This window comes from Coregonus clupeaformis, chromosome 25, assembly GCF_020615455.1.
Source record: "Coregonus clupeaformis isolate EN_2021a chromosome 25, ASM2061545v1, whole genome shotgun sequence".
NCBI classification, from domain to species: Eukaryota; Metazoa; Chordata; class Actinopteri; order Salmoniformes; family Salmonidae; genus Coregonus; species Coregonus clupeaformis.
This window is the reverse complement of record NC_059216.1, coordinates 17746048-17771766: the sequence shown is the minus strand read 5'-3', so window position 1 is coordinate 17771766 and position 25719 is coordinate 17746048. Positions and strand designations below refer to the sequence as shown.

Genomic DNA, 25719 nt, shown 5'->3' with positions numbered 1-25719 from the left:
TCACTTATGTTCCTTTTATCTAATATTAGGATTTGGTTGAAGATCTGATAACATTCAGTATCACAAATATGCAAAAGTAGAGAAAATTAGAAAGGGGGCAAATACTTTTTCATAGCACTGTTACTGTCAAACACTAGTATACACAAGAAGGATTGATTGCAAAAGAAAGTGGGAGGTCTCAAGATTTTACTGATAACCCCCCAAAATAAAATAAAATAAAATAAAAAGACAGCTCCTTGCAATAAACAAAAATAGTTTAGTCCCCCAAATGTGGGTGGGTGGATGTGGGTTTATAAAATAATGAAAAGGATTATTATTATTATTTTGTCTAATTGAAATAAAATGTTTATGGTTTAAAAGTCCTCTGTTGGTGTATAGGTCATTGATGTGTGAAAGCAATGTGTGAATACACGTCAGTGAGATAGGACACACACAAGCACGCATGCATGCACCATTGCCCTTTATGGATCCTTTTATGTTGCCTGGCCACACAGCCCGCCTCAGAGTCTATTGACAACGACACAAGTATGGATACAGTTGATGAGGTTGCTCCTGTATTCACTGTAGACAGTGTTGGTCTCCCTCAGGGTTTCAGTGTTGCAGTGTTGGGCTACCTGGTTCAGCCCAGGCTGAAGAATGTCTGCTGTGGTGGCTTTTCATTCATTACTGAATGGACTGAACGCTATTCTCCCTGTCTGGCAATTTGTCTTCTTGTGTTGTGACGCTTCACAACTACTCCAGTATTGCCTGTCTGTTGCTCCTATTGCAGCTATTGCAGTTTGAGCCTCACCTCTAGGCCCAGCCAGAGTTTTGGATGACCTTGGGGCCCAGAGTTTTTCCTGGTGTGGTCACATTGTCAGTAAAATTCCTGGCCCTACTCATTTCCCTATTAATCTCACACGTTAAAATTGACTAATTATGAACTCAAAACAGACTATATAACTTAGTTGTTTTAGACCTTAGCTTAAAAAATTGTCCAGATGTTGCTGCAGTATGGGGCTCCATGCATGAGTGGCACTGCTGATCTGAGTGGCACTGCTGATATGAGTGGCACTGCTGATCTGAGTGGCACTGCTGATCTGAGTGGCACATGACCCAAAAGCTCTCATAATATCATGGCTCACTGCTTGTTTGCACTGAATTGGATTGGATTTGAGGTGTGGTGTGTGTGTGCAAGGTTGGATTTCTGTTTCCGCTTAAAGCAATTTCCTCTCCTGCGGGGTTGCAGCGGGTGTAAATTTGACGGCAGAGGTTCCTGGAGCTAATGGTGTTAAAGTGAGACCAGCCTTTGCGTTGTGTCACCTCCCTCTCATGGCTGACAGGGTGACTCTCTGTCCACTCTCTCAACAATAAAGAATACATCACCGTCACCAAGCCTGTCACTAGGTCCATTCAGCCGAAACCTCCCGCCACAAGATGGGACTGACATCGACGATCATCTTAATTAATAATCATTTACACCCCCCAAATGTGCCTTGGGGTCCCGACCTATAGACTGTAGACTAAGATGAATGGAATTTGTATATCGGATTTCTCGCCGCAATAAAAGGGACTTTTCAAACTTGTTTAATGGATGTATTAATGATGATGGTGTGAGTGGAATGGCATGTGACAATATAAAGCATTACTGCATAGCAGGATAATTAAGTTAATGAGTCAATCAAGCATGGTACACATAATCTGATAGCACTGTAGCATTTGATTGGGAAGCAGAGAAGCACTCCTCATCATTGGTGAGAGGCACACTTTCTCTAATGGCTGCCTTCTCATCAAGAATGTGGGGGCAAAGTCTACAAAAACCAAGCCAATCATTCCCAGCTATTTGGGGCAGGTTTTAAAATAGATTTTTTACCCTTCAAATTATGATTAGCCTCTTGAGTAGCAGTCGTAATGAATAAAACTCCTGATGTGGCATAAGGTCATTAATTATTCATTCAGATTGTGATTGCGTATTATCTGAACGCTTGTTGCTCACATCTCAAGGTCGGAGAAGAATCCCATTCCATTGATTAGTTGCTGTTTTAGACACATGCTGCATAAACTGCTTCTTTGTTTGTTGAGCTGTTCCCACAATACTTTGACTACAGTAAGCCTAGTGCTTGGATCTGTGTGGTATCTGTTCACTCATAGTTGAAGTCCTTGTTGTCTATAAGGGTACAGTCCTTGTTGTCTATAATGGTACAGTCATTGCACAACAGCAACTGTCCTCAACCTTATTATTGCTGATGACCATAGGAGAACCCCTTTTGGTTCCAGGTAAAACCCTTTTTTTCTACCTGGAACCGAAAGGGTTCTAGAACCAAAAAGGGTCATTCAGAGGGTTCTCCTATAGATGCGGTAAGCGTTCCATTGACCAGATTGGTGCACATTCAACAAATCTGATCTAACAAAGTGGATATTCGTCAAATACGTCATGATTTATGTATTGTAACAGGCCCACAATGTGGTTACTTAAGTCCAATTTTGATATATTTGGCTGTTTTCCCTTTTCACGTTAAAAAGAAGCGACTACTAAGTGCTAACTCCCATTCGTATAAGCTGGTTAGCATAGCTAGCATACAGAAATCGTTGATGGTAGTCAAAGTCGTTTTTAACTGTAATGCAGTTGATTGGTAATGATGACATGAACATGTGTTGGGGTTGACATCCATACAAGCATTATCCTTTAAATACACATAATATGAATAACAACCTAAATGTAGGCTAATTTTGCTGGGGGGAAATGAGGAGATTCAGGATCTTTCCCCCACGGCCCTTTTCCCCACGCGTTTCCATGGCAATTCCATTGTTTTGGTCAAGTTCGATTTACTTCTTTACCGCATCTATGGGGACAGCCGAAGAACCCTTTTAGGTTCTAGATAGCACCTGTTTTTCTAAGAGTGTATGTGTACAATACCTTCTGCCTCAGAAGCAGACAAATGCTTACTTTGCCGTGTATCTGCTATTTATTTATATATCCTACTGTATGCTCATGATGATGGGGATGTCTTATCATCATTAAACATTGATGATTATAATGGCTTAAACACATTTGTAGGTCCCTCTGACTTCCTGATTTCCTTACTGTCTCCTGACCCCTGTTTTCCGGGATGATGGATGAGGCTAAACTTCACTGCTCATTATCTTCAGTCCCACTGACAGTAAACATTCAGACAATGTGATTATTCTCCTTTGGGCTTCTCTGTTAGTTCTGGTTGTCTGGGATGCTATTGACTCTTATATCTGCTCACCTTCCTGTAATAGAGCACACTAATTTCCCAGAAATCCTAATGAGTGTGACTATTGCCCTCATCTGTTCACCCTCCAGGTTTAATGCACTCTCTCTCTCTCTCTCTCTCTCTCTCTCTCTCTCTCTCTCTCTCTCTCTCTCTCTCTCTCTCTCTCTCTCTCTCTCTCTCTCTCTCTCTCGCTCTCTCGCTCTCTCGCTCTCTCTCTCTCTCTCTCTCAATTCAATTTCAATTCCATTATTCAATTCAATTTAAGGGCTTTATTGGCATGGGAAACGTATGTTTACATTGCCAAAGCAAGTGAAGTAGATAATAAACAAAAGTGAAATAAACAATAAATATTAACAGTAAACATTACACTCCGGCGCACCCTGGCACCGACGATCATACCACGCTCAAAGTTGCTTAGGTCACTTGTTTTTCCCATTCTAACGTTCAATAGAACAGTAACTGAATGCCTCGATGCCTGTCTGCCTGCTTTATATAGCAAGCCACGGCCACGTGACTCTCTGTCTGTAGGAGCAAACCATTTCCGTGAACGGGGTGGTGTACCTAATATGCCATTTAGCCCCCTGTAGCTCAGTTGGTAGAGCATGGCGCTTGCAACGCCAGGGTTGTGGGTTCGTTTCCCACGGGGGGCCAGTATGAAAAATGTATGCACTCACTAACTGTAAGTCGCTCTGGATAAGAGCATCTGCTAAATGACTAAAATGTAAAATTTAGCAGACACTTTTATCCAAAGCGACTTACAGATATGCGTGCATACATTTTACGTACGGGTGGTCCCGGGAATCGAACCCACTATCTTGCAAGTGCCATGCTTGTTAAATCCACTTCAATCAGTGTAGATGAAGGGAGACAGGTTAAAGAAGGATTTTTAAGCCTTGAGACATTTGAGACATGGATTGTGTATATGTGCCATTCAGAGGGTGAATGGGAAAGACAAAATATTTAAGTGCCTTTGAACGGGGTATGGTAGTAGGTGCCAGGCACACCGGTTTGTGTCAAGAACTGCAACGCTGCTGGGTTTTTCACACTCAACAGTTTCCCGTGTGTAACAAGAATGGTCCACCACCCAAAGGACATCTAGCCAACTTGACACTACTGTGGGAAGCATTGGCGTCAACATGGGCCAGCATCCCTGTGGAACACTTTCAACACCTTGTAGAGTCCATGCCCTGACGAATTGAGGCGGTTCTGAGAGCAAAAGGGGGTGCAACTCAAGATTAGGAAGATGTTCTGAATGTTTTGTACACTCAGTGTATTGTTCTGTTATATATTGCTCTCTTTCTCCTAGCTGCAGCGTTTTCCCTCTCATTTGACTTCTCCCTCTCTCTCTTCCTGTTACAACTCAGTACAATGACTTTGTCTCGCACAGCATCTTTGAATAACCACAAAGAATACATCAGACCCATTCACAGCCAGCATGAAAGGCAGACAGAGAGAGGGAGGGAGGCAGAGATTCACATCGTGCTGTAGTTTAATATTGGCCAACAATGGGAAGTGCATTAGCAACAGTTAGAGACGTTAAAGGCAAATGTGCTCGGGTAAAAAATTATAAAGGGTCGTATTTTTGTGAAACAGCTTGCATCAGATCTATCGACTATAATAGACATCTCTACGGCGTAGATGCACATGATGTCTCTCAGTCAGTCAATGTGCTGCGCTTTCATCTGATGTTGTTAGCTTAAAGTTGGAGCTGCTTTCAATGTTCATGGATGGAACTTTTAGTTGTATTTTACTCCTCAGTTTGCTCATTTACTAATTTGCCATTAGAAAATGACTTATTTATTCAAGGAAACCCATTTACTTCATGGGTAAATGAGCCGTAGCCTATAGGCCTACGTATTATTGCTCATGATCTTCTTAATTGCAGTTTAGACTGATTTTGTTTTTGAATTGTACAACTGTATGTATACCTAATGTTCATCAATGCTAAAAGTCGTAATCTGTGTCATTATTGGCCAATTACATGAGGTAATACTGTCTGCCATTAAGCACCACTGTCTGTCAGTCTGCAACTCTAGCAACTTCCACATGACCATTGATACCATTAGTTGCAGTTGCTGTGGTCATCCTGTCCATAAATGTGTACTTGTATCACCCTAATGTTTGCAGCATTTGGTGAACATCACATGCAAACCTTTGATGTCCCCACAAAAATCCATTGATGTTGTACCGTGATCTCAGTCACACCCGCATCCATTGACTCCCACCAGCAATGGACCTAGTAACACAGTTTCTTCTCTCTACCCACAGCTCTTACCGGGTGGATAAAATGAACAGTGACGTGCGTAACTACATCACCAATTTTGCTGCAGACTTAAGGTGAATATGAACAAAGTGTTCTCCCTCCCTCCTCTCTCTCTCTTCTCTCTCTGGTGCTGCCATGTTGCAGTGGTCAGACTGAAGAGCCAGTTGGCGCTGAGCCCTGCTGACAGACTCAATATGGAACTTCATACAGCAAACACTCACTGCTAGTCAATGAGAGGTCAGCCATATAGACACCTCATATAGCAAACACTCACTGCTAGTCAATGAGAGGTCAGCCAGGCCAATCAATCTCCTATTTGTCTTGCCACCACACCGAGCTGTACAGCACTGTTCAACACAATAAAGGCTCTGTCTAACTTACCTTGATAACTGATATCGAACGTAGTGGTAGCTGGTCTTGACCAATGACTAATCTCTGTTTTTGATAGTATATTTGTTAGTTTAACTGAGCCTCTGCACCTGAATTCCCTTCTTTCCTAGGCTCATCTCTGGATGTAATCTGAACCAGGGAGAACTTGCTATACCGTCTATGAATGATGGATATAGTCTGTGAATGCTGTGTAAATGCATGAGGTCCATCTCTGACAATTCTTGATGGACTGGCAGGGTTTAAATCACACTAGCATTGGTCACACTGAAAAATGCCTATTTAAGTTTCTACACAAAGGCTGAAAACAGCTTACTCAGCCCTATCTGACATTAACATTATATTCTACCTGTTCTCTTTCCATCTCCTCCTCCCTCTATCGCGCTGCACTTTCCATTTCAGTTTTGGTAGAAAATGCTAACAGTTCTAGTCCAAATAAAATCAAATAAAATCAAATTGTGTTGGTCACATGCGCCGAATTCAACATTCCCAACAATGCAGAGTTAAAAAGTAAGACAAATATTTGAGATATAAAAAGGAAATAGTAACACAATAAAAACAATAACGAGGCTATATACAAGGAGTACCAGTACTGAGTTAATGTGCAGGGGTACGAGGTAGTTGAGGTAATTGAGGTAATACAGTATGTACAGTACATGTGGGTAGGGGTAAAGGTGACTAGCCAATCAGGATATATAATAAACAGAGTAGCAGCAGTGTATATGTCTATGTGTGAGTGTGTGTGTGGCGTCAATATGCATGTGCTGTGTGGTTTTGTGTTTGTGAGCGTATGTATGTGTGTGTGTGTGTTTGTGTGTGTGTGTGTGTGCATGCCTGTGTTGGAGTCTAGTGAGTGTGCATAGAGCCAGTGCAAGGGAGTCAGTGTAAAAACTAACTGTTCAGCAGTATTATGGCTTGGGGATAGAAGCTGTTCAGGTGCCTTTTGGTCCCAGACTTGGTACCGCTTGCTGTGCGGTAGCAGAGAGAACAGTCTATGACTTGGGTGGCTGGAGTCTTTGACAATTTTTAGGGCCTTCCTCTGACACTGCCTGGTAAAGAGGTCCTGGATGGCAGGGAGTTTGGCCCCAGTGATGTACTGGGCCGAACGCACTACCCTCTGTAGCGCCTTGCGATCGAATGCCGAGCAGTTGCCATACCAAGCGGTGATGCAGCCAGTCAAAATGCTCTCAATGGTGCAGCAGTATAACTTCTTGAGGATCTGAGGGCCCATGACAAATATTTTCAGCCTCCTGAAGGGAAAGAGCCATTGTTGTGCCCTCTTTACAACTGGGTTGGTGTGTTTGGACCATGATACAGTAGGTCCTTAGTGATGTGGACACCAAGGAAGCTCACGACCCGCTCCACTACAGCCCCGTCAATGTGAATGGGGGCATGTTTGGCCCTCTGTTTCCTGTAATCCACGATAAGATCCTTTGTCTTGCCCATGTTGAGGGTTTCCTTTTGTAATCCGTGATAGTTTGCAAGCCCTGACACATCCGACGAGCATCAGAGCTGGTGTAGTAGGATTCGATCTTATTCCTGTATTGACGCTTTGCCTGTTTGATGGTTCGTCGGAGGGCGTAGCGGGACTTCTTATAAGCGTCCAAATTCATGTCCCTCTCTTTGAAAGCGGCAGCTCTAGCCTTTAGCTCAGTGCAGATGTTGCCTTTAATGCATGGCTTCTGGTTAGGATATGCACGTACGGTCACTGTGGGGACAACATCGTCGATGCACTTATTAATGAAGCCGTTGACTGAGGTGGTAAACTCCTCAATGCCATCGGATGAATTCCGGAACATATTCCAGTCTGTGCTAGCGAAACAGTCCTGTAGCTTAGCATCCGCTTCATCGGACCACTTCTATATTAAGCGTGTCGCTGGTACTTCCTGTTTGTGTTTTTGCTTGTAAGCAGGAATCTCTGTGACGCCGTGAGTGAAGGCTGTATTTCCCTTCTGGGGAAGCACATTTAATTGACCTGGCTGATACTCTCCTGCTGTCTCAGAAATGCTTGCTCTGCTCGCTAACTAACTCCTCATTTGCATTTCCCTCATCTCCAAGCATTGATTGGCTGCTTCAGCACAATAACAAATCGAATTGCCATTTCGAGGACAGTGTTGAACACAGCAATGATTTAGTGGCGGGAGTTCCCCCTCTCTTGGAGAATGCAATGTCATAATCAGTCTCAGTCTGAAGTTCAGCTCACCCAGAGGATGCCTGCCGTGAAGTAATTAGCACTTTGTTTTATTCCCCTTTGTAACACCTGTGGCCATGTGTCAAATTACTTTTTTATTATTTCTATGTTTAATTAAAATGATTAAGATAATTTCTACGGCACCTTTACTATAATAATAATAATCTCCCTTTCTATCTGTTTGTGTCTATCACTCTCTCGCTTTCTCTCTTTCATCTCTCTCTCTCTGTCTCTCACTCTCTGTCATCTCTCTCTCTCTCTCTCTCTCTGTCATCTCTCTCTCTCTCTCTCTCTGTCGTCTCTCTCTCTCTGTCGTCTCTCTCTCTGTCGCCTCTCTCTGTCATCTCTCTCTCTCTCTGTTGTCTCTCTCTCTCTGTCATCTCTCTCTCTGTCGTCTCTCTCTCTCTGTCGTCTCTCTCTCTCTGTTGTCTCTCTCTCATCTCTCTCTCTCTGTCATCTCTCTCTCTCTCTGTTGTCTCTCTCTCTCTCTCTCTGTCATCTCTCTCTCTGTCGTCTCTCTCTCTCTGTCGTCTCTCTCTCTCTGTTGTCTCTCTCTCATCTCTCTCTCTCTGTCACCTCTCTCTGTCATCTCGCTCGCTCTGTCGTCTCTCTCTCCCTCTCTCTCACTCTCTGTCGTCTCTCTCTCTCTCTGTGTCATCTCTCTCTCTCTGTCATCTCTCTCTCTCTCTCTGTCGTCTCTCTCTCTCTCTCTGTCATCTCTCTCTCTCTCTGTCATCTTTCTCTCTCTCTCTGTCGTCTCTCTCTCTCTCTCTCTCTCTCACTCTCTGTTGTCTATATCTCTCTCCCTCTGTTCTTTCTTTCTCTCTCTCTCTCTCTCTCTCTCTCTCTCTCTCTCTCTCTCTCTCTCTCTCTCTCTCTCTCTCTCTCTCTCTCTCTCTCTCTCTCTCTCTCTCTGTCTGTTGTCTCTCTCTCTCTCTGTTCAGTCAGAGCTTCCAGGTGCAGGCCTCCAGAGACATGCACCCCCACCCCAGCATGGCCCTGGAGCCCTCCACCAACTATAACTACCGGCAGCCACCTCTCCCAACAGCCCAGTTCCGCTCCAGGAACCAGAGTTACATGCGGGCAGTCAGCACTCTCAGCCAGGCCAGCTGTGTTAGCCAGGTCAGCCAGGTGAGTCTCTGGCTTATAACCATGAAATTTACAAGATATTATCATTGTCTAACGTCAGATATTGCGACGGACGTCTGCTCAGACTCTGGCAACGCGTTTCGCATTAGAATGACGCCACCCGTCGGAAGACAATGACATGTTATATGATATTCCATACTGGAGTTCCTTATCCTCCCCTCTTCCTTCATTCAATGCTGTTTTGACCCTCCCTTAGATGCAGATACTTTTATCAAAAGCTCTTACTACCTCATGGATTTGTGGATTTGTGCAAAATGGAGTCTTTTATGTGTCTGGTTTATATTAATTTAAGATCTAAATCTCTCTCTTAAAGTCGGCGTGTATTGATTTGTCCCAAGTCTTAAAAGCTCAACCTCTTTCCCGCTAATTCCCTGGCTTTATCTCTGCCTCCACGGCACCCTACTGAGGTTACTACAAGATAATACATCTCGCAATAGAACAGGATCCTTATCTCCGATTCTCAGGATTGCCAAATGGGAATGGTGAGATACACATCGGACCATTTCAACTTCCCTAAATTGATATCTCTAAATCGCAAGATTCATATCTGTCTGAGGATATTAAGATTGCCAAATAATGGTTCTGTCGAGATCAGGACTCACATTCTCTCAGGGGATTCAGAGGGAACTAACACTCATACAGTATGCTATGCCACTAGAGTATGTCACCTTGACTTCCTCTAATCCTTTACACATTTCATCATAGATCTAGCTTTCAGAATGCATAATGTAGGCAACTGTGGCAAACTGGAGAAATTGAGAAAAACAAAAAACAACAACCAAAAAACATTGTCCTGGTGAGCAAGTCATAGGCTTGACATTTCACAAAGTAATTGCACATCAAGACAATGCTCAAATGAAACACAAATTTGAACAATACATTTGCAGACGTTCTCCTTTTCAAACATTTGCTCTCCTGGCAATTAGCTGGTAGCCATTTCAAGCAAACACTTTTTTATCAAAAGGAAGAAAAGAGCATAACACCCAACTTTGTAAACAACCAATTCATTTCTTCCCACAAAGGCAAAAACAATCAGAAAAGTGAAAAGTGAGAATTCAACCTTTCTCACCCTGTTGTTCTCTCCTCCAGGTGAGTGAGACAGAGATAAATGGTCAGTTTGAGTCAGTCTGTGAGTCGGTGTTCAGTGAGGTGGAATCTCAGGCTGTGGAGGCTCTGGACCTGCCCGGCTGTTTCCGGACACGGAGCCACAGCTACTTGAGGGCCATTCAGGCTGGCTACTCCCAGGATGATGACTGCATCCCCGCCATGACCTCCTCCACCCTCACCTCTACCATCAGGGCCACAACAGGTCAGACCAACAGGGGTGGAGGGGACTGCAGTACATAAACAGACACAACACATACTGTATACAGTAGTGTATGAACACTATTAAGATGACAGCTGATCTCTTATCCAAAGTGGATGATAAGTTGATATAGCCATGCAAAGTAAACCTTATACATAAGGATATACAGTTCCCATTTGAAAATATCAAAATGTATATGAAGTGATATTGAAGAAGTTAACAACATGCACATGACATTTCTTGTGATGCTCTGCTCTTGAAATGCTTTATGAAATGGCTTCATTCATTTGCATTAACCACTTTTACATATTTCCTGATTGTTGATATAAAGAGCTTATTCATGTACAGTTTATGATTTGCTTTGAGCCAATCCATCATATTGCATTTTCAATTCAGTCATTCATATCCTCATTCCACATCATATCAGAGAGTAAAGATATGAACCCTATTGAAATGATTCTGCAGGCACATGAAGTGAACGTAATATCATGAGACATTTTCAGATTAAGTGAAGGATGGATTGTTTTTTCTCCCTCGTTGCTGTTTCCGTACTATAGGTATTTATTTTACTTGATGGAGTTGCTCGCCTTCAGCACAATCTGGCGCTATACCTCATTTCATGATAAGCCACAGATCCTTTGGGTGTGTTCTCAGCTTGACTGAAACTCTGGGCAGCGGAAATAGGGCTGAGATTAACAGTCCTTCAACTCCAGAGTCTTAATGACTGAATGGGTTTACTACAGCTTTATCTACCTGTACTTACAAACCACACTGTGATGCACACACCTTGTTGCCACAGCAGTGGCTTTGAGTTTTCTCTCCCACAGATTCTGGTGTCTCATGTGGTGTGTAATGACTTCACTGGTCAATAAAATGGAGGTCACAAAAACAAGAGTTGTATTTTTCTATGTGGAATAAAATAAACTGCGAGTGTGACACTGAGTGAATAAAAAGCATTTCAGTAAACGGTCCTGTAAGGTCACCTGCTTCGCCAGAGAACAGTAGCAATGACATTGTTTCCCATTCCTGGATTCACACAAAAACAACAACAACCTTTCCCTGGTAAAGAAGTGAAGACCCATTCTTTCTACCGTGGAGTTCTACCAATGATATTCGGGAGGGGTCAGAGAAGGTGTGGGCATCTGGAGAATTGTGCTTTTGACAGATTTTCACCAGTTATTTACACTGCTTTCTCAACAAACTAAAACGTCATCTTTCAATTTGTAATGGCAATTTCATGTAATCTATGTTGTGGAGGGTGGGGTGTGTCTGATGTCAGGAGTCTTTGGGTGAATGGTTCCACCCTCTGACTTCAGGTAGATAGGTCATACTGGACCTCATGATGTTCAATAGGGTTCATACTATACTTCCTGATAGTGGTTGGGGATGTGTTGCTCATCTTTGCTTCTTTTCAGTGCACAAAGTAACACCTGTATCATATCTGTGGTCAATCTTCCAAAGGTTTTGAATACCATGCATACAGTAGGTTTTTACAGTGTCTTATTCTTTGTCATGTGTTTTTGGGGCTGTCTTTGTGCAGTGAAAAGATGAGAAGCATGCATGATACAGGTTCATTTGAGATTGAGAAGGCAGTGTAAACTATAACCATAAATATGAGTCAAAATGGGACTATGAAGGTTTAGTGTAAAATTGATAACCAATTAATATTTTTTTATGTTCAGAAAGGTTTCCTTATGTAGCATCGTAGATTCAAGCACATACTGTAATAATGATTTTTAGACACTGAAGATATAAGCCAATTTCAAGTCTTATTTTGACTCATACATTCCTTAACCGAAAAACTGCATGACTTGATGTCTGTGCTTTGTGGCTAACACTAGCACATTCTCTCCAGCTACTCACACCTGTGACCTAATGACATACTACACATATTTACGTTTGTCTTCCAGAGGGAAAATATGCACATGAAGCCACTAGCTTACCTGAGTACCAGGCCAGTGTACGTCGAGACGTGGCAGACATAGTCCTATTGGCTCATGACGATCTAGGCTGCCCTATCAGAAGAAACAGACTGTACCTCCAAGACAGTATCGGTGCCACAGCCAAACCCCAGTCTGGGCCCCCTGTTTCACCAAGCCTGTTCAGGCCCCCTAAACCTAGCTTCCAGGCCCCAGAGAGGCCCTCACCCAAAGCCATCGAGGCCAGTATAAAGGAGTCGGCCCACCTAGCTGCAGCGATCAGCATGCAGTGGAAGGAGGAAGTGTCAGCCATGCGTCGTGAGCTGTCTGATCTCAGGAGGGACCTGTGCACTGAACTCAGGGCCTTCAATAGCAACTTCAACACCTTCACGCAGCACTACAACACATGGTCTCCACAGCCTGGGGCTGCTGGGGGAGCAGGAGCGGCTGGGGGAGAAGGGGTGGCTGGGAGAACAGGGGCGGCTGGGAAACGGGGTAAAGTGGCTCAAGTGTCTGTAGGGACGCAGGCCAGGACCAAGGTGCTGGTGAGACAGAGCACGGCGGACGCAGCCGTTAACTGTCCTGAGGAGGAAGAGGTGCAGGAGAAGCAGGACGTCGTGAGGCGTCATCTTCCTAAACAGATCTCTATGGACCCAGTCATTCTAAGGCATCCAGCATCACTGTTTGTGGAGGGTTCTATCCCGATCACTCTAGATTCAGTTCTTGTGGATCCAGTCACCATGATCCAGCCAGAACCAATGTCAGTAGACTCATCAACCTCTGTGTTTCGCCCAGAACCACTAGACCAGAACACTAAGAGCCTATCAGATCAGTTATCTCCAGACCCAGTCAGCATGAGCTCCTCAGAAGCACAGTCTGTGGATCCAGCCATAGAGGACCCCCTAGATTCAGAGCAGCTGTACCCAAAGACTGTGTGCTCTCCAGATCCAGTGTCCACAGTGGACCCAGCTAATATGAACCCCTCAGATACAGAATCGATTGACTCAGTTAATGTGAAACCCCTAGTCCCAGAACCAAGAATGACGTACCTACCATATCCAGTACCTGAGGTCACTGTGTCCCCACCACAAGAGTCAGACTCTGACTTGTCCCCATCAGATTCAGAATCTGTGGAAGACGTCACTATGCGCCAGCAAGATCCAGTGTCTCAAGACCCAGTTCTTGTCTGTCTGTCAGATCCCGAACCATTAGACTCAGGCCCTATAGTCTCAACAAAGCCAGAGATAGAGCCACTGGCCCCTACCAGTGGGTGCTCATCAGAGCAACTCAATCAATACTCAGTTACCATTTGCCCAACTGTCATAGTTACACCAGAGAGCCCAACTGATTTAGAATCACTGGATGTGTGTCTGATCCCATCTGATCCAGAATCACAGGACTTAGCCACTGTCTGCCTTCCAGACCTCCCAGATCCAATCCCCTTAGACTCTGACATGTTCCCATCAGAAATAGTAGTGCGTGCATATCCAGTCACCATCGACTCCTTTGATGAGTTTGATGAGTCTCTGGAGCCAGAATGGCCACCTGTTCCAGAAGCAGTGGACCATGCCACTGAGTGCCCATCTGATCCATTTGTGATCAATTTGGACTTAACCACGTTCAATTCCTCAGATGAATCAGATCTGGACTCAGTCTTCTTGGATCCGCCGGAACCTCTGGAGACAGTTAGTGTGAGTTCATCAGACCTCAGCCCAATCGCCATGTACACACCACCAGACCCAGTTTCTCTGAGCCCCCCCAGTCCGGACCACCCCTCTATATACCGAATGGAATCAGTGTGTGTGGACCCAGCTATGGAGTACCGATTAGACCACATGCATGAAGACCTACCTATAGAGTTTCCAGAAGATCCAGAACCACAGGACCAAGTTACAGTGCATTCACCTGGTCCGGTCTCCCTCGGACTGGGATGTCCATTCACCCCAGACTCAGTAGCCCTGGACCCAGCCACTATGTGCCACCCAGACCCGGTCATCCTAGACCTAGATCCACTAGTAATATTACTAGACTCAGCTAGCATTAGCTTGTCCCCATTTGAGCTGGCACCCATGGAGCAAGAGGGTGCCACAGGGGAAGCAACAGATTGCTCTGTCATGGATGTCTGTGAGGACCCTGGACCTCCAGAGGGGGAGACAGCCCCTGACAACCCAGGGAAGTCTCACTGTGACCAGGCCTTTATGTGGGACAGGTGGCAGAAGAAGCCCCCTCAGTGGGAACCACGGTCCATGAAGAGGAGTTCTAGTGTAGAGCTATGGAGCGGGAGATATGAGTACAACAGTGCGGAGATAACATACATGTCTCTGACACTCTGAGAATGTGAGATGTCTCCTCAAGATCGCAGTGAGAAGAATGTAGCATTGAATGTATCAGTAGCAGAGTATGCATAGGAACATTTAGTATTGATGTTCAAAGGAGGTGTTTTACTATGGATCTTAATGGTTTTATTTTTATGGGTATCATGGCCACGTAAAGCACTGTATGAATGTTTCATAATACTTAGGATGAACCCATGATCATGAATGTGGTTTGACATTAAAGGACTGCATAAGTGGCAGCAACTACGTAGCTGAATGGAATGTACTGTGCCATAAGAATGTGATGAACAATCAAATCAGTTGAATGCACACCAGACTTCAATTGCACTTGGCTTGAACTATGATGGACCAACGCATTCTGAACTGCTGTAGGCATTGGTGAACATTGACGTGAACTTATCTTTCTGTTCTTTACGAGTAATGAATGTATACTTTTCAATCGATAAATCTGTCACAAATTACATTTACCACTAAAACCTCTGTGGAGTTCACTGTGGTTGACTAAATAGACTGGCCTTTGCTTATGTGTCATGACAATCTTTGCTGTGACTGTGGATATACAGTATTGTTTTTCTGTGGATTTACAGTATTGTTTTTCTGTGGATTTACAGTATTGTTTTTCCCTGACATATCTTGAGTATTCTGTTAAATGTCACTCCGGAATGGAGCGATGTAAATCTAGCCAATTATCATACAAATCCCAAAGACTGGCTATAAATCAAATGAGCCGTTGGATTTACTCTACAGGAACTAACAGGAACCTTGGGAAATTACATTGTTCATTAAATCAGATTATGGAACAGAAGTGCTCAGTAGCTGTTTGGATTGTTGGGAATACTATTACTATATGTTCTTTACACATGCATGTTCACACACACAGGCAGACAGAAACACACACACACACTCCCTTTCACACACCCCTACTACCCCTTGATTTTGTAATTACGTCAGCCCTGTCCAACACATATACATCAACAGATATCTGACAGCAGCTTCAAAGACATCTGTTGGGATGTTTCCCTGTCAATGTCAACTCAATCCATCCCCGGGTAGTGAAGCCATGGAGGTCCTGTCTGTCTGTCTGTCTGTCTGTCTGTCTGTCAGTCTGTCTGCCACAGGGAAGTGATGTTGCTGTGTCTCTACTGATGTTGCTGTGTCTCTACTGATGTTGCTGTGTCTCTACTGATGTTGCTGTGTCTCTACTGATGTTGCTGTGTCTCTACTGATGTTGCTGTGTTTCTACTGATGTTGATGTGTCTCTACTGATGTTGCTGTGTCTCTACTGATGTTGCTGTGTCTCTACTGATGTTGCTGTGTCTCTACTGATGTTGCTGTGTTTCTACTGATGTTGCTGTGTCTCTACTGATGTTGCTGTGTCTCTACTGATGTTGCTGTGTCTCTACTGATGTTGCTGTGTCTCTACTGATGTTGCTGTGTCTCTACTGATGTTGCTGTGTCTCTACTGATGTTGCTGTGTCTCTACTGATGTTGCTGTATCTCTACTGATGTTGCTGTGTCTCTGCTGTCATGCATTGTATCATCCTCATGCTCAGGAACCAAAGACTGAGAATGTTATTCTAACAGCTGGTACTCAAGTGTATCCAAATGTTAATGTTCATACTTTTGTAAATGACAAGAGTATTTCTAAGAATGACTGATGACTGATATAATTGACCTGGAGACTGGAGAGAATGGTGATGTTAAACTGCATGGTTATGATGATTCTGAAGATGTATTATTTTGACACCTACTGCACTGTGTTTGGTGCTGTGTCGTGTTTTGAGTTTCGTGCCCAGTGTAGGGAACAGATCCCAGAGACTATGGAAAATACAGAGTGACTGCTCTGCTACCAGCAAGGCACCAGCCAGATGAAACACAAGAGATAACTGTTCTATCCTTATTAAGGAGCTGTGTATGAAATGACCAATTAAACCCTGGGCCCTAATAAAGTGCACTGGGAGAAAAAAAGCTTTGATAAGAAATGTATGTGAGTCGTACACAACAGTGACTGTCGAAGTGATACTCTGTTCTATTGTTTTGAGCAGAAACTGTGCAGTTAATTATTTATTTTCATATGCCGCTGTTTATGAAAGTTTGCTAAATTGGATGAATTTGACAAGGTTTTCACAGGGGAGAAGTTAATTAGGTTGTTTTGTCATATTCATTCTGTTCCTTTCCACTGCATAATACATCACACTTTCCTCTTGCTGTTGCTGCATTGTTGGACTTTCTATTAGATTTTATGACTTACCAATTGTACAGTGTCCATTTGATATAACATGAGCAAACCTCTGAACTCTGAGTGTTGTTGTGGAGAACTTCTATGGTGAACCCTCAACTCAGAGCGAGTGATCAGACTAGAATGTTCTTTGTATTTTTGGATGGGCTATTTTACCCAACATTGATAACTGGAAGTTAAAATGCTCTCCTTTAGTTTATTTTAATTTTAAATGATTATTACTGACTGCTTCCTGTCAAGTAAGGAACATAATGACATCCTTTTTCTTCCACCCTCATTGCCTAGTATGGGGCTCCAACGTTGCTTAGCAATCACCAAAGTGCTCAGCAATACGGCAATGCATGGAGTTATTTTTATAAGTGCACCTGCAAGATGAGCCATGCTTTCCAATTCCATACCCCTAACTGCCCATCACTCATCTGAATGTGATCTCCACCATTCATTATTTTCTGTTTAGCCATGCTAAACTGTCAGATTAGCTTTTTACGTTCGCCATCCCATGAGCTTTCTTACAGGGATGCTAAAGCCGTCTACCAATTAACCAATGATCTCTTCTGCTTTAGCTTGAGAGTGTCTCACCATGATTGCTGTGATTGCTTCCTCTTTGTACGTCTTCTCACAGCCTCTTAGTGGTCCTATTACAGTTTCACAGGGTCAACTAGGGTAATATCTTGAATAAGAACATATACAGTATTTAATTAAAAATTGTAATCAATTGAAATGTAAGATTGTACACATGATTGCTAGTTAAAAATTAGATGAATCAAGATAGATGGTCACAAATTTCGCTAAATCGTAACTTCCTTTTCAATGTGTGAATATACACTCACCGGACAGTTTATTAGGTACCCCATTCGGACATCGCTCCTACAGACAGTGAGTAAAGTGGCCGTGGCTTGCTATATAAAGCAGGCAGACAGGCATGGAGGCATTCAGTTACTGTTCGATTGAACGTTAGAATGGATAAAATGAGTAACCTAAGCGACTTTGAGCGTGGTATGATTGTTGGTGCCAGGTGCGCCGGATCCAGTATCTCAGAAACGGCCACCGTACTGGGCTTTTCACGCACGACAGTGTCTAGGGTTTACAGAGAATGGTGGGACAAACAAAAAAACATCCAGTCAGTGGCAGTCCTGTAGGCAAAAACAGCTTGTTTGAAGGAGATTGGCAAATAATCGTGCAAGCTAACAGGCGGGCCACAAACAGACAAATAACGGCGCAGTACAACAGCTCCTCTTCAACCTCAGGAGGCTGAAGAAATTTGGCTTAGCCCCTAAGACCCTCACAAACTTTTACAGATGCACCATTGAAAGCATTCTGTCGGGCTGTATCACTGCCTGGTATTGCAACTGCACCGCTCGCAACCGCAGGGCTCTCCACAGGGTGGTGCGGTCTGCCCAACACATCACCGGGGACACACTGCCTGCCCTCCAGGACACCTACAGCACCCGATGTCACAGGAAGGCCAAAAAGATCATCAAGGACATCAACCACCCGAGCCACTGCCTGTTCACCCCGCTATCATCCAAAAGGTGAGGTCAGTACAGGTGTATCAAAGCTGGGACGGAGAGACTGAAAAACAGCTTCTATCTCAAGGCCATCAGACTGTTAAACAGCCATCCCTAGCTGGCCTCCACTCAGTACCCTGCCCTGAACATAGACACTGTCACTAGCTGGCCACCACCTGGTTACTCAACCCTGCACCTTAAAGGCTGCTGCCCTATGTACATAGACATGGAATCAGTGGTCACTTTAATAATGGAACACTGGTCACTTTATTAATGTTTACATACTGTTTTACTCATTTCATATGTACAGTGGGGAGAACAAGTATTTGATACACTGCCGATTTTGCAGGTTTTCCTACTTACAAAGCATGTAGAGGTCTGTAATTTTTATCATTGTTACACTTCAACTGTGAGAGACGGAATCTAAAATCAAAAATCCAGAAAATCACATTGTATGATTTTTAAGTAATTCATTTGCATTTTATTGCATGACATAAGTATTTGATACATCAGAAAAGCAGAACTTAATATTTGGTACAAAAACCTTTGTTTGCAATTACAGAGATCATACGTTTCCTGTAGGTCTTGACCAGGTTTGCACACACTGCAGCAGGGATTTTGGCCCACTCCTCCATACAGACCTTCTCCAGATCCTTCAGGTTTCGGGGGCTGTCGCTGGGCAATACGGACTTTCAGCTCCCTCCAAAGATTTTCTATTGGGTTCAGGTCTGGAGACTGGCTAGGCCACTCCAGGACCTTGAGATGCTTCTTACGGAGCCACTCCTTAGTTGCCCTGGCTGTGTGTTTCGGGTCATTGTCATGCTGGAAGACCCAGCCACTACCCATCTTCAATGCTCTTACTGAGGGAAGGAGGTTGTTGGCCAAGATCTCGCGATACATGGCCCATCCATCCTCCCCTCAATACGGTGCAGTTGTCCTGTCCCCTTTGCAGAAAAGCATCCCCAAAGAATGATGTTTCCACCTCCATGCTTCACGGTTGGGATGGTGTTCTTGGGGTTGTACTCATCCTTCTTCTTCCTCCAAACACGGCGAGTGGAGTTTAGACCAAAAAGCTCTATTTTTGTCTCATCAGACCACATGACCTTCTCCCATTCCTCCTCTGGATCATCCAGATGGTCATTGGCAAACTTCAGATGGGCCTGGACATGCGCTGGCTTGAGCAGGGGGACCTTGTGTGCGCTGTAGGATTTTAATCCATGACGGCGTAGTGTGTTACTAATGGTTTTCTTTGAGACTGTGGTCCCAGCTCTCTTCAGGTCATTGACCAGGTCCTGCCGTGTAGTTCTGGGCTGATCCCTCACCTTCCTCATGATCATTGATGCCCCACGAGGTGAGATCTTGCATGGAGCCCCAGACCAAGGGTGATTGACCGTCATCTTGAACTTCTTCCATTTTCTAATAATTGCGCCAACAGTTGTTGCCTTCTCACCAAGCTGCTTGCCTATTGTCCTGTAGCCCATCCCAGCCTTGTGCAGGTCTACAATTTTATCCCTGATGTCCTTACACAGCTCTGGTCTTGGCCATTGTGGAGAGGTTGGAGTCTGTTTGATTGAGTGTGTGGACAGGTGTCTTTTATACAGGTAACGAGTTCAAACAGGTGCAGTTGATACAGGTAATGAGTGGAGAACAGGAGGGCTTCTTAAAGAAAAACTAACAGGTCTGTGAGAGCCGGAATTCTTACTGGTTGGTAGGTGATCAAATACTTATGTCATGCAATAAAATGCAAATTAATTACTTAAAAATCATACAATGTAATTTTCTGAATTTTTGTTTTAGATTCCGTCTCTCACAGTTGAAGTGTACCTATGATAACAATTACAGACCTCTACATGCTTTGTAAGTAGGAAAACCTGCAAAATCGGCAGTGTATCAAATACTTGTTCTCCCCACTGTATATAGTGTATTCTAGTCAATGCCATCCTATTAAACTATTGCTGTTTATATACTATTCATATATATACACTACCGGTCAAAAGTTTTAGAACACCTACTCATTCAAGGGTTTTTCTTTATTTTTACTATTTTCTACATTGTAGAATAATAGTGAAGAAATCAAAACTATGAAATAACACATATGGAATCATGTAGCAACCAAAAAAGTGTTAAACAAATCAAAATATATGTTATAGTTGAGATTCGTCAAATAGCACTCTTGGTATTCTCTCAACCAGCTTCATGAGGTAGTCACCTGGAATGCATTTCAATTAACAAGTGTGCCTTCTTAAAAGTTAATTTGTGGAATTTCTTTCCTTCTTAATGCGTTTGAGCCAATCAGTTGTGTTGTGACAAGGTAAGGGGGGTATACAGAAGATAGCCCTATTTGGTAAAATACCAAGTCCATATTATGGCAAGAACAGCTCAAATAAGCAAAGAGAAACGACAGTCTATCATTACTTTAAGACATGAAGGTCAGTCAATACGGAACATTTCAAGAACTTTGAAAGTTTCTTTAAATGCATTTGCAAACACCATGAAGCGCTATGATGAAACTGGCTCTCATGAAGACCGCCACAGGAATTGAAGACCCAGAGTTACCTCTGCTGCAGAGGATAAGCTCATTAGAGTTACCAGCCTCATAAATTGCAGCCCAAATAAATACTTCACAGAGTTCAAGTAACAGACACATCTCAACATCAACTGTTCAGAGGAGACTGTGTGAAACAGGCCTTCATGGTCGAATTGCTACAAAGAAACCACTACTAAAGGACACCAATAAGAAGAATAGACTTGCTTGGGCCAAGAAACATGAGGAATGGACATTAGACTGGTGGAAATGTGTCCTTTTTAGCTCCAACCAACGTTTCTTTGTGAGACGCGGGGTGGGTGAACGGATGATCTCCGCATATGTATTTCCCACCGTAAAGCATGGAGGAGGAGGTGTTATGGTGTGGGGGTGCTTTGCTGGTGACACTGTTTGTTATTTATTTAGAATTCAAGGCACACTTAACCATCATGGCTACCACAGCATTCTGCAGCGATACGCCATCCAATCTGGTTTGGGCTTAGTGGGACTATCATTTGTTTTTCATCAGGACAATGACCCAACACACCTCCAGGTTGTGTAAGGGCTATTTGACCAAGAAGGAGAGTGATGGAGTGCTGCATCAGATGACCTGGCCTCCACAATCCCCCAACCTCAACCAATTTGTATTTTATTTATTTATTTTTATTTAACCTTTATTTAACCAGGTAAGCCAGTTGAGAACATGTTCTCATTTACAACTGCGACCTGGCCAAGATAAAGCAAAGCAGTGCGATAAAAACAACAACAACACAGAGTTCCACATGGAATAAACCAAACGTACGGTCAATAACACAATAGAAAATCTATATACAGTGTGTGCAAATGTAGTAAGTTATGGAGGTAAGGCAATAAATAGGCCATAGTGCAAAATAATTACAATTTTATATTAACACTGGAGTGATAGATGTGCAGAAGATGATGTGCAAATAGAGATATTGGGCAAAACAAAAATGAGCAAAATAAATAACAATATGGAGATGAGGTAGTTGGGTGGGCTAATTACAGATGAGCTGTGTACAGGTGCAGTGATCGGTAAGCTGCTCTGACAACTGATGCTTCAAGATAGTGAGGCAGATAAGTGTCTCCAGCTTCAGAGATTTTTGCGGTTCGTTCTAGTCATTTGCAGCAGAGAACTGGAAGGAATGGCGGCCAAAGGAGGTGTTGGCTTTGGGGATGACCAGTGAGATATACTTGCTGGAACGCATACTACGGGTGGGTGTTGCTATGGTGACCAATGAGCTAAGATAAGGTGGGGATTTGCCTAGAAGTGATTTATAGATGACCTGGAGCCAGTGGGTTTGGCGACTAATATGTAGTGAGGGCCAGCCAACGAGGGCATACAGGTCACAATGGTGGGTAGTATATGGGGCTTTGGTGACAAAACGGATGGCACTGTGATAGACTACATCCAATTTGCTGAGTAGAGTGTTGGAAGCTATTTTGTAAATGACATCGCCGAAGTCAAGGATCGGTAGGATAGTCAGTTTTACGAGGGCATGTTTAGCAGCATGAGTGAAGGAGGCTTTGTTGCGAAATAGGAAGCCGATTCTAGATTTAATTTTGGATTGGAGATGCTTAATGTGGTCCTATGCAGCTCAATTGGTAGAGCATGGCGCTTGTAATGCCAGGGTAGTGGGTTTGATCCCCGGGACCACCCATACGTAAAAATGTATGCACACATGACTGTAAGTCGCTTTGGATAAAAGCGTCTGCTAAATGGCATATTATTCTATTATATTATATTATGATGTGAGTCTGGAAGGAGAGTTTACGGTCTAACCAGACTCCTAGGTATTTGTAGTTGTACACATATTCTAAGTCAGACCCGACGAGAGTAGTGATTCTAGTTGGGCAGGCGGGTGCAAGCAGCGTTCGATTGAAAAGCATGCATTTAGTTTTACTAGCATTTAAGAGCAGTTGGAGGCCACGGAAGGAGTGTTGTATGGCATTGAAGCTCGTTTGGAGGGCCAGATGTATACAAAATGGTGTCGTCTGCATAGAGGTGGATCTGAGAGTCACCAGCAGCAAGAGCGAATAGAGTCGGCCCGAGAATTGAACCCTGTGGCACCCCCATAGAGACTGCCAGAGGTCCAGACAACAGGCCCTCCGATTTCACACATTGAACTCTATCTATCTGAGAAGTAGTTGGTGAACCAGGCGAGGCAGTCATTTGAGAAACCAAGGCTATTTAGTCTGCCAATAAGAATGCGGTGATTGACAGAGTCAAAAGCCTTGGCCAGGTCAATAAAGACGGCTGCACAGTACTGTCTTTTATCGATCGCGGTTATTATATCGTTTAGGACCTTGAGCGTGGCTGAGTTGCACCCATGACCAGCTCGAATAGCGGAGAAGGTACAGTGGGATTCAAAATGGTCGGTAATCTGTTTGTTAACTTGGCTTTCAAATACTTTCGAAAGGCAGGGCAGGATGGATATAGGTCTGTAACAGTTTGGATCTAGAGTGTCACCCCCTTTGAAGAGGGGGATGACCGCGGCAGCTTTCCAATCTCTGGGGATCTCAGACGATACGAAAGAGAGGTTGAAGAGGCTAGTTATAGGGGTTGCGACAATTTCGGCAGCAAATTTTTAGAAAGAAAGGGTCCAGATTGTCTAGCCCAGCTGATTTGTAGGGGTCCAGATTTTGCAGCTCTTTCAGGACATCAGCTATCTGAGGGCATGGGCAAGTTGCAGCGGGGGGTGCAGAGCTGGTGGCCGGGGTAGGGGTAGCCAGGTGGAAAGCATGGCCAGCCGTAGCAAAATGCTTATTGAAATTCTCGATTATCGTAGATTTATCGGTGGTGACAGTGTTTCCTAGCCTCAGTGCAGTGGGCAGCTGGGAGGAGGTGCTCTTAAACTTTTTGGAGTTAGTGCTACAGGATGCACATTTCTGTTTGAAAAAGCTAGCCTTTGCTTTCCTAACTGATTGTGCATATTGGTTCCTGACTTCCCTGAAAAGTTGCATATTGCGGGTGCTGTTCGATGCTAATGCAGTACGCCACAGGATGTTTTTGTGCTGGTCAAGGGCAGTCAAGTCTGGGGTGAACCAGGGGCTATATCTGTTCTTAGTTCTGAATTTTTTGAATGGGGCATGCTTATTTAAGATGGAGAGGAAAGCACTTTTGAAGAACATCCAGGCATCCTCTACTGACGGAATGAGGTCAATATCCATCAAGGATACCCGGGCCAGGTCAATTAGAAAGGCCTGCTCGCTGAAGTGTTTTAGGGAGCATTTGACAGTGATGAGAGTTGGTCGTTTGACCGCGGACCCATTACGGACGCAGGCAATGAGGCAGTGATCACTGAGATCCTGGTTGAAGACAGCAGAGGTGTATTTAGAGGGTAAATTAGTCAGATTGAGATGGTTTGGGATGAGTCGGACCGCAGAGTGAAGGAAAAGCAGCCAACAAGTGCTCAGCATATGTGGGAACTCCTTCAAGATTGTTGGAAAAGCATTCCAGGTGAAGCTGGTTGAGAGAATGCCAAGAGTGTGCAAAGCTGTCATCAAGGCAAAGGGTGGCTATTTGAAGAATCTGAAATATAAAATATATTTTCATTTGTTTAACACTTTTTTGGTTACTACATGATTCCATATGTGTTATTTCATAGTTTTGATGTCTTCTATTATTCTACAATGTAGAAAATAATAAAAATAAAGAAAAACCCTTGAATGAGTAGGTGTGTCCAAACTTTCGACTGGTACTCTATATACAGTATATATACTCCTGACTCTGACATTGCTCGTCCTAATATTTATATATTTCTTAATTCCATTCTTCTACTTTTAGACTTGTGTATATTGTTGTGAATTGTTAGATATTACTGCACTGTTGGAGGTAGAAACACAAGCATTTCGCTACACCCACAATAACATCTGCTAAATATGTGTATGCGACCTATAAAATTGTATTTGTGGTGTGCAGAACAGCATCTCGGAGCACACAACTCGTCAATACTTGTCACGGATGGGCTATTGACCACACCGGGTTCCACTCCTATCAGCTAAAAACAAGAACAGGGTTCCAGTGGGCACACAGTCACCAACACTGGACAATTGAGGAGTGGAAAAACATTGCCTGGAACATGACAGCGAGTTCAGTTTACTTGAGTGGCCTGCACAGTCCCCAGACCTCAACCAAATAAAGCATATTTGGGATGAGATGGAACGGGCTGTTCGCAGCATGAATGTACTGCCGTCCAATCTGCAGTAACTGCGTGATGCCATCGCATCAGCATGGACCAAAATCCATGTGGAATGTTTCTGACACCTTGTAGAATGCCCTGAAGAATTCAGGCTGTTCTGGAGGCATAGGAGGGTTCGACCCGGTACTAGATGGGTGTATCTAATAAACTGTCCGGTGAGTGTATGTTGCTGTTGAAGGAAAAAGTAAACTGCTGCTGCCTCACAGTCTAACCAAGGTGCTTCAATTGATACATTATATTGTATTATCTGTCATTGTCCTCCTATCTATGGGTACATGTACAGTATGTAGCTGTTTTTCTGTATAGTGTACTGTGATTAGTGTTCTGCGTACTAGGTAGATGTGACCAGGATGTTAAATGTGATTGGCTGGCTTGTTTCAGGGATCCAGTTCCGCCTCCCCTCTACCTGCAGCACTGACCGGGTGACCCACGAAACTCCAGGTAAACCTCCTGGTCAAG

At 43.7% G+C, this 25719-nt stretch overlaps 1 protein-coding gene across 1 annotated transcript in view; it reads left to right on the top strand.

Annotated features, from left to right (window-relative positions):
- Positions 1-25719, top strand: part of LOC121539155 (disks large-associated protein 2) — a 138143-nt gene that overhangs the window by 38967 nt on the left and 73457 nt on the right. Inside the window, exons 3-5 of the mRNA XM_041847446.2 lie at positions 5487-5555; positions 9004-9190; positions 10298-10517. Coding sequence (XP_041703380.1) covers positions 5487-5555; positions 9004-9190; positions 10298-10517 — 476 coding nt within the window. The remainder of the gene's footprint in view (positions 1-5486; positions 5556-9003; positions 9191-10297; positions 10518-25719) is intronic.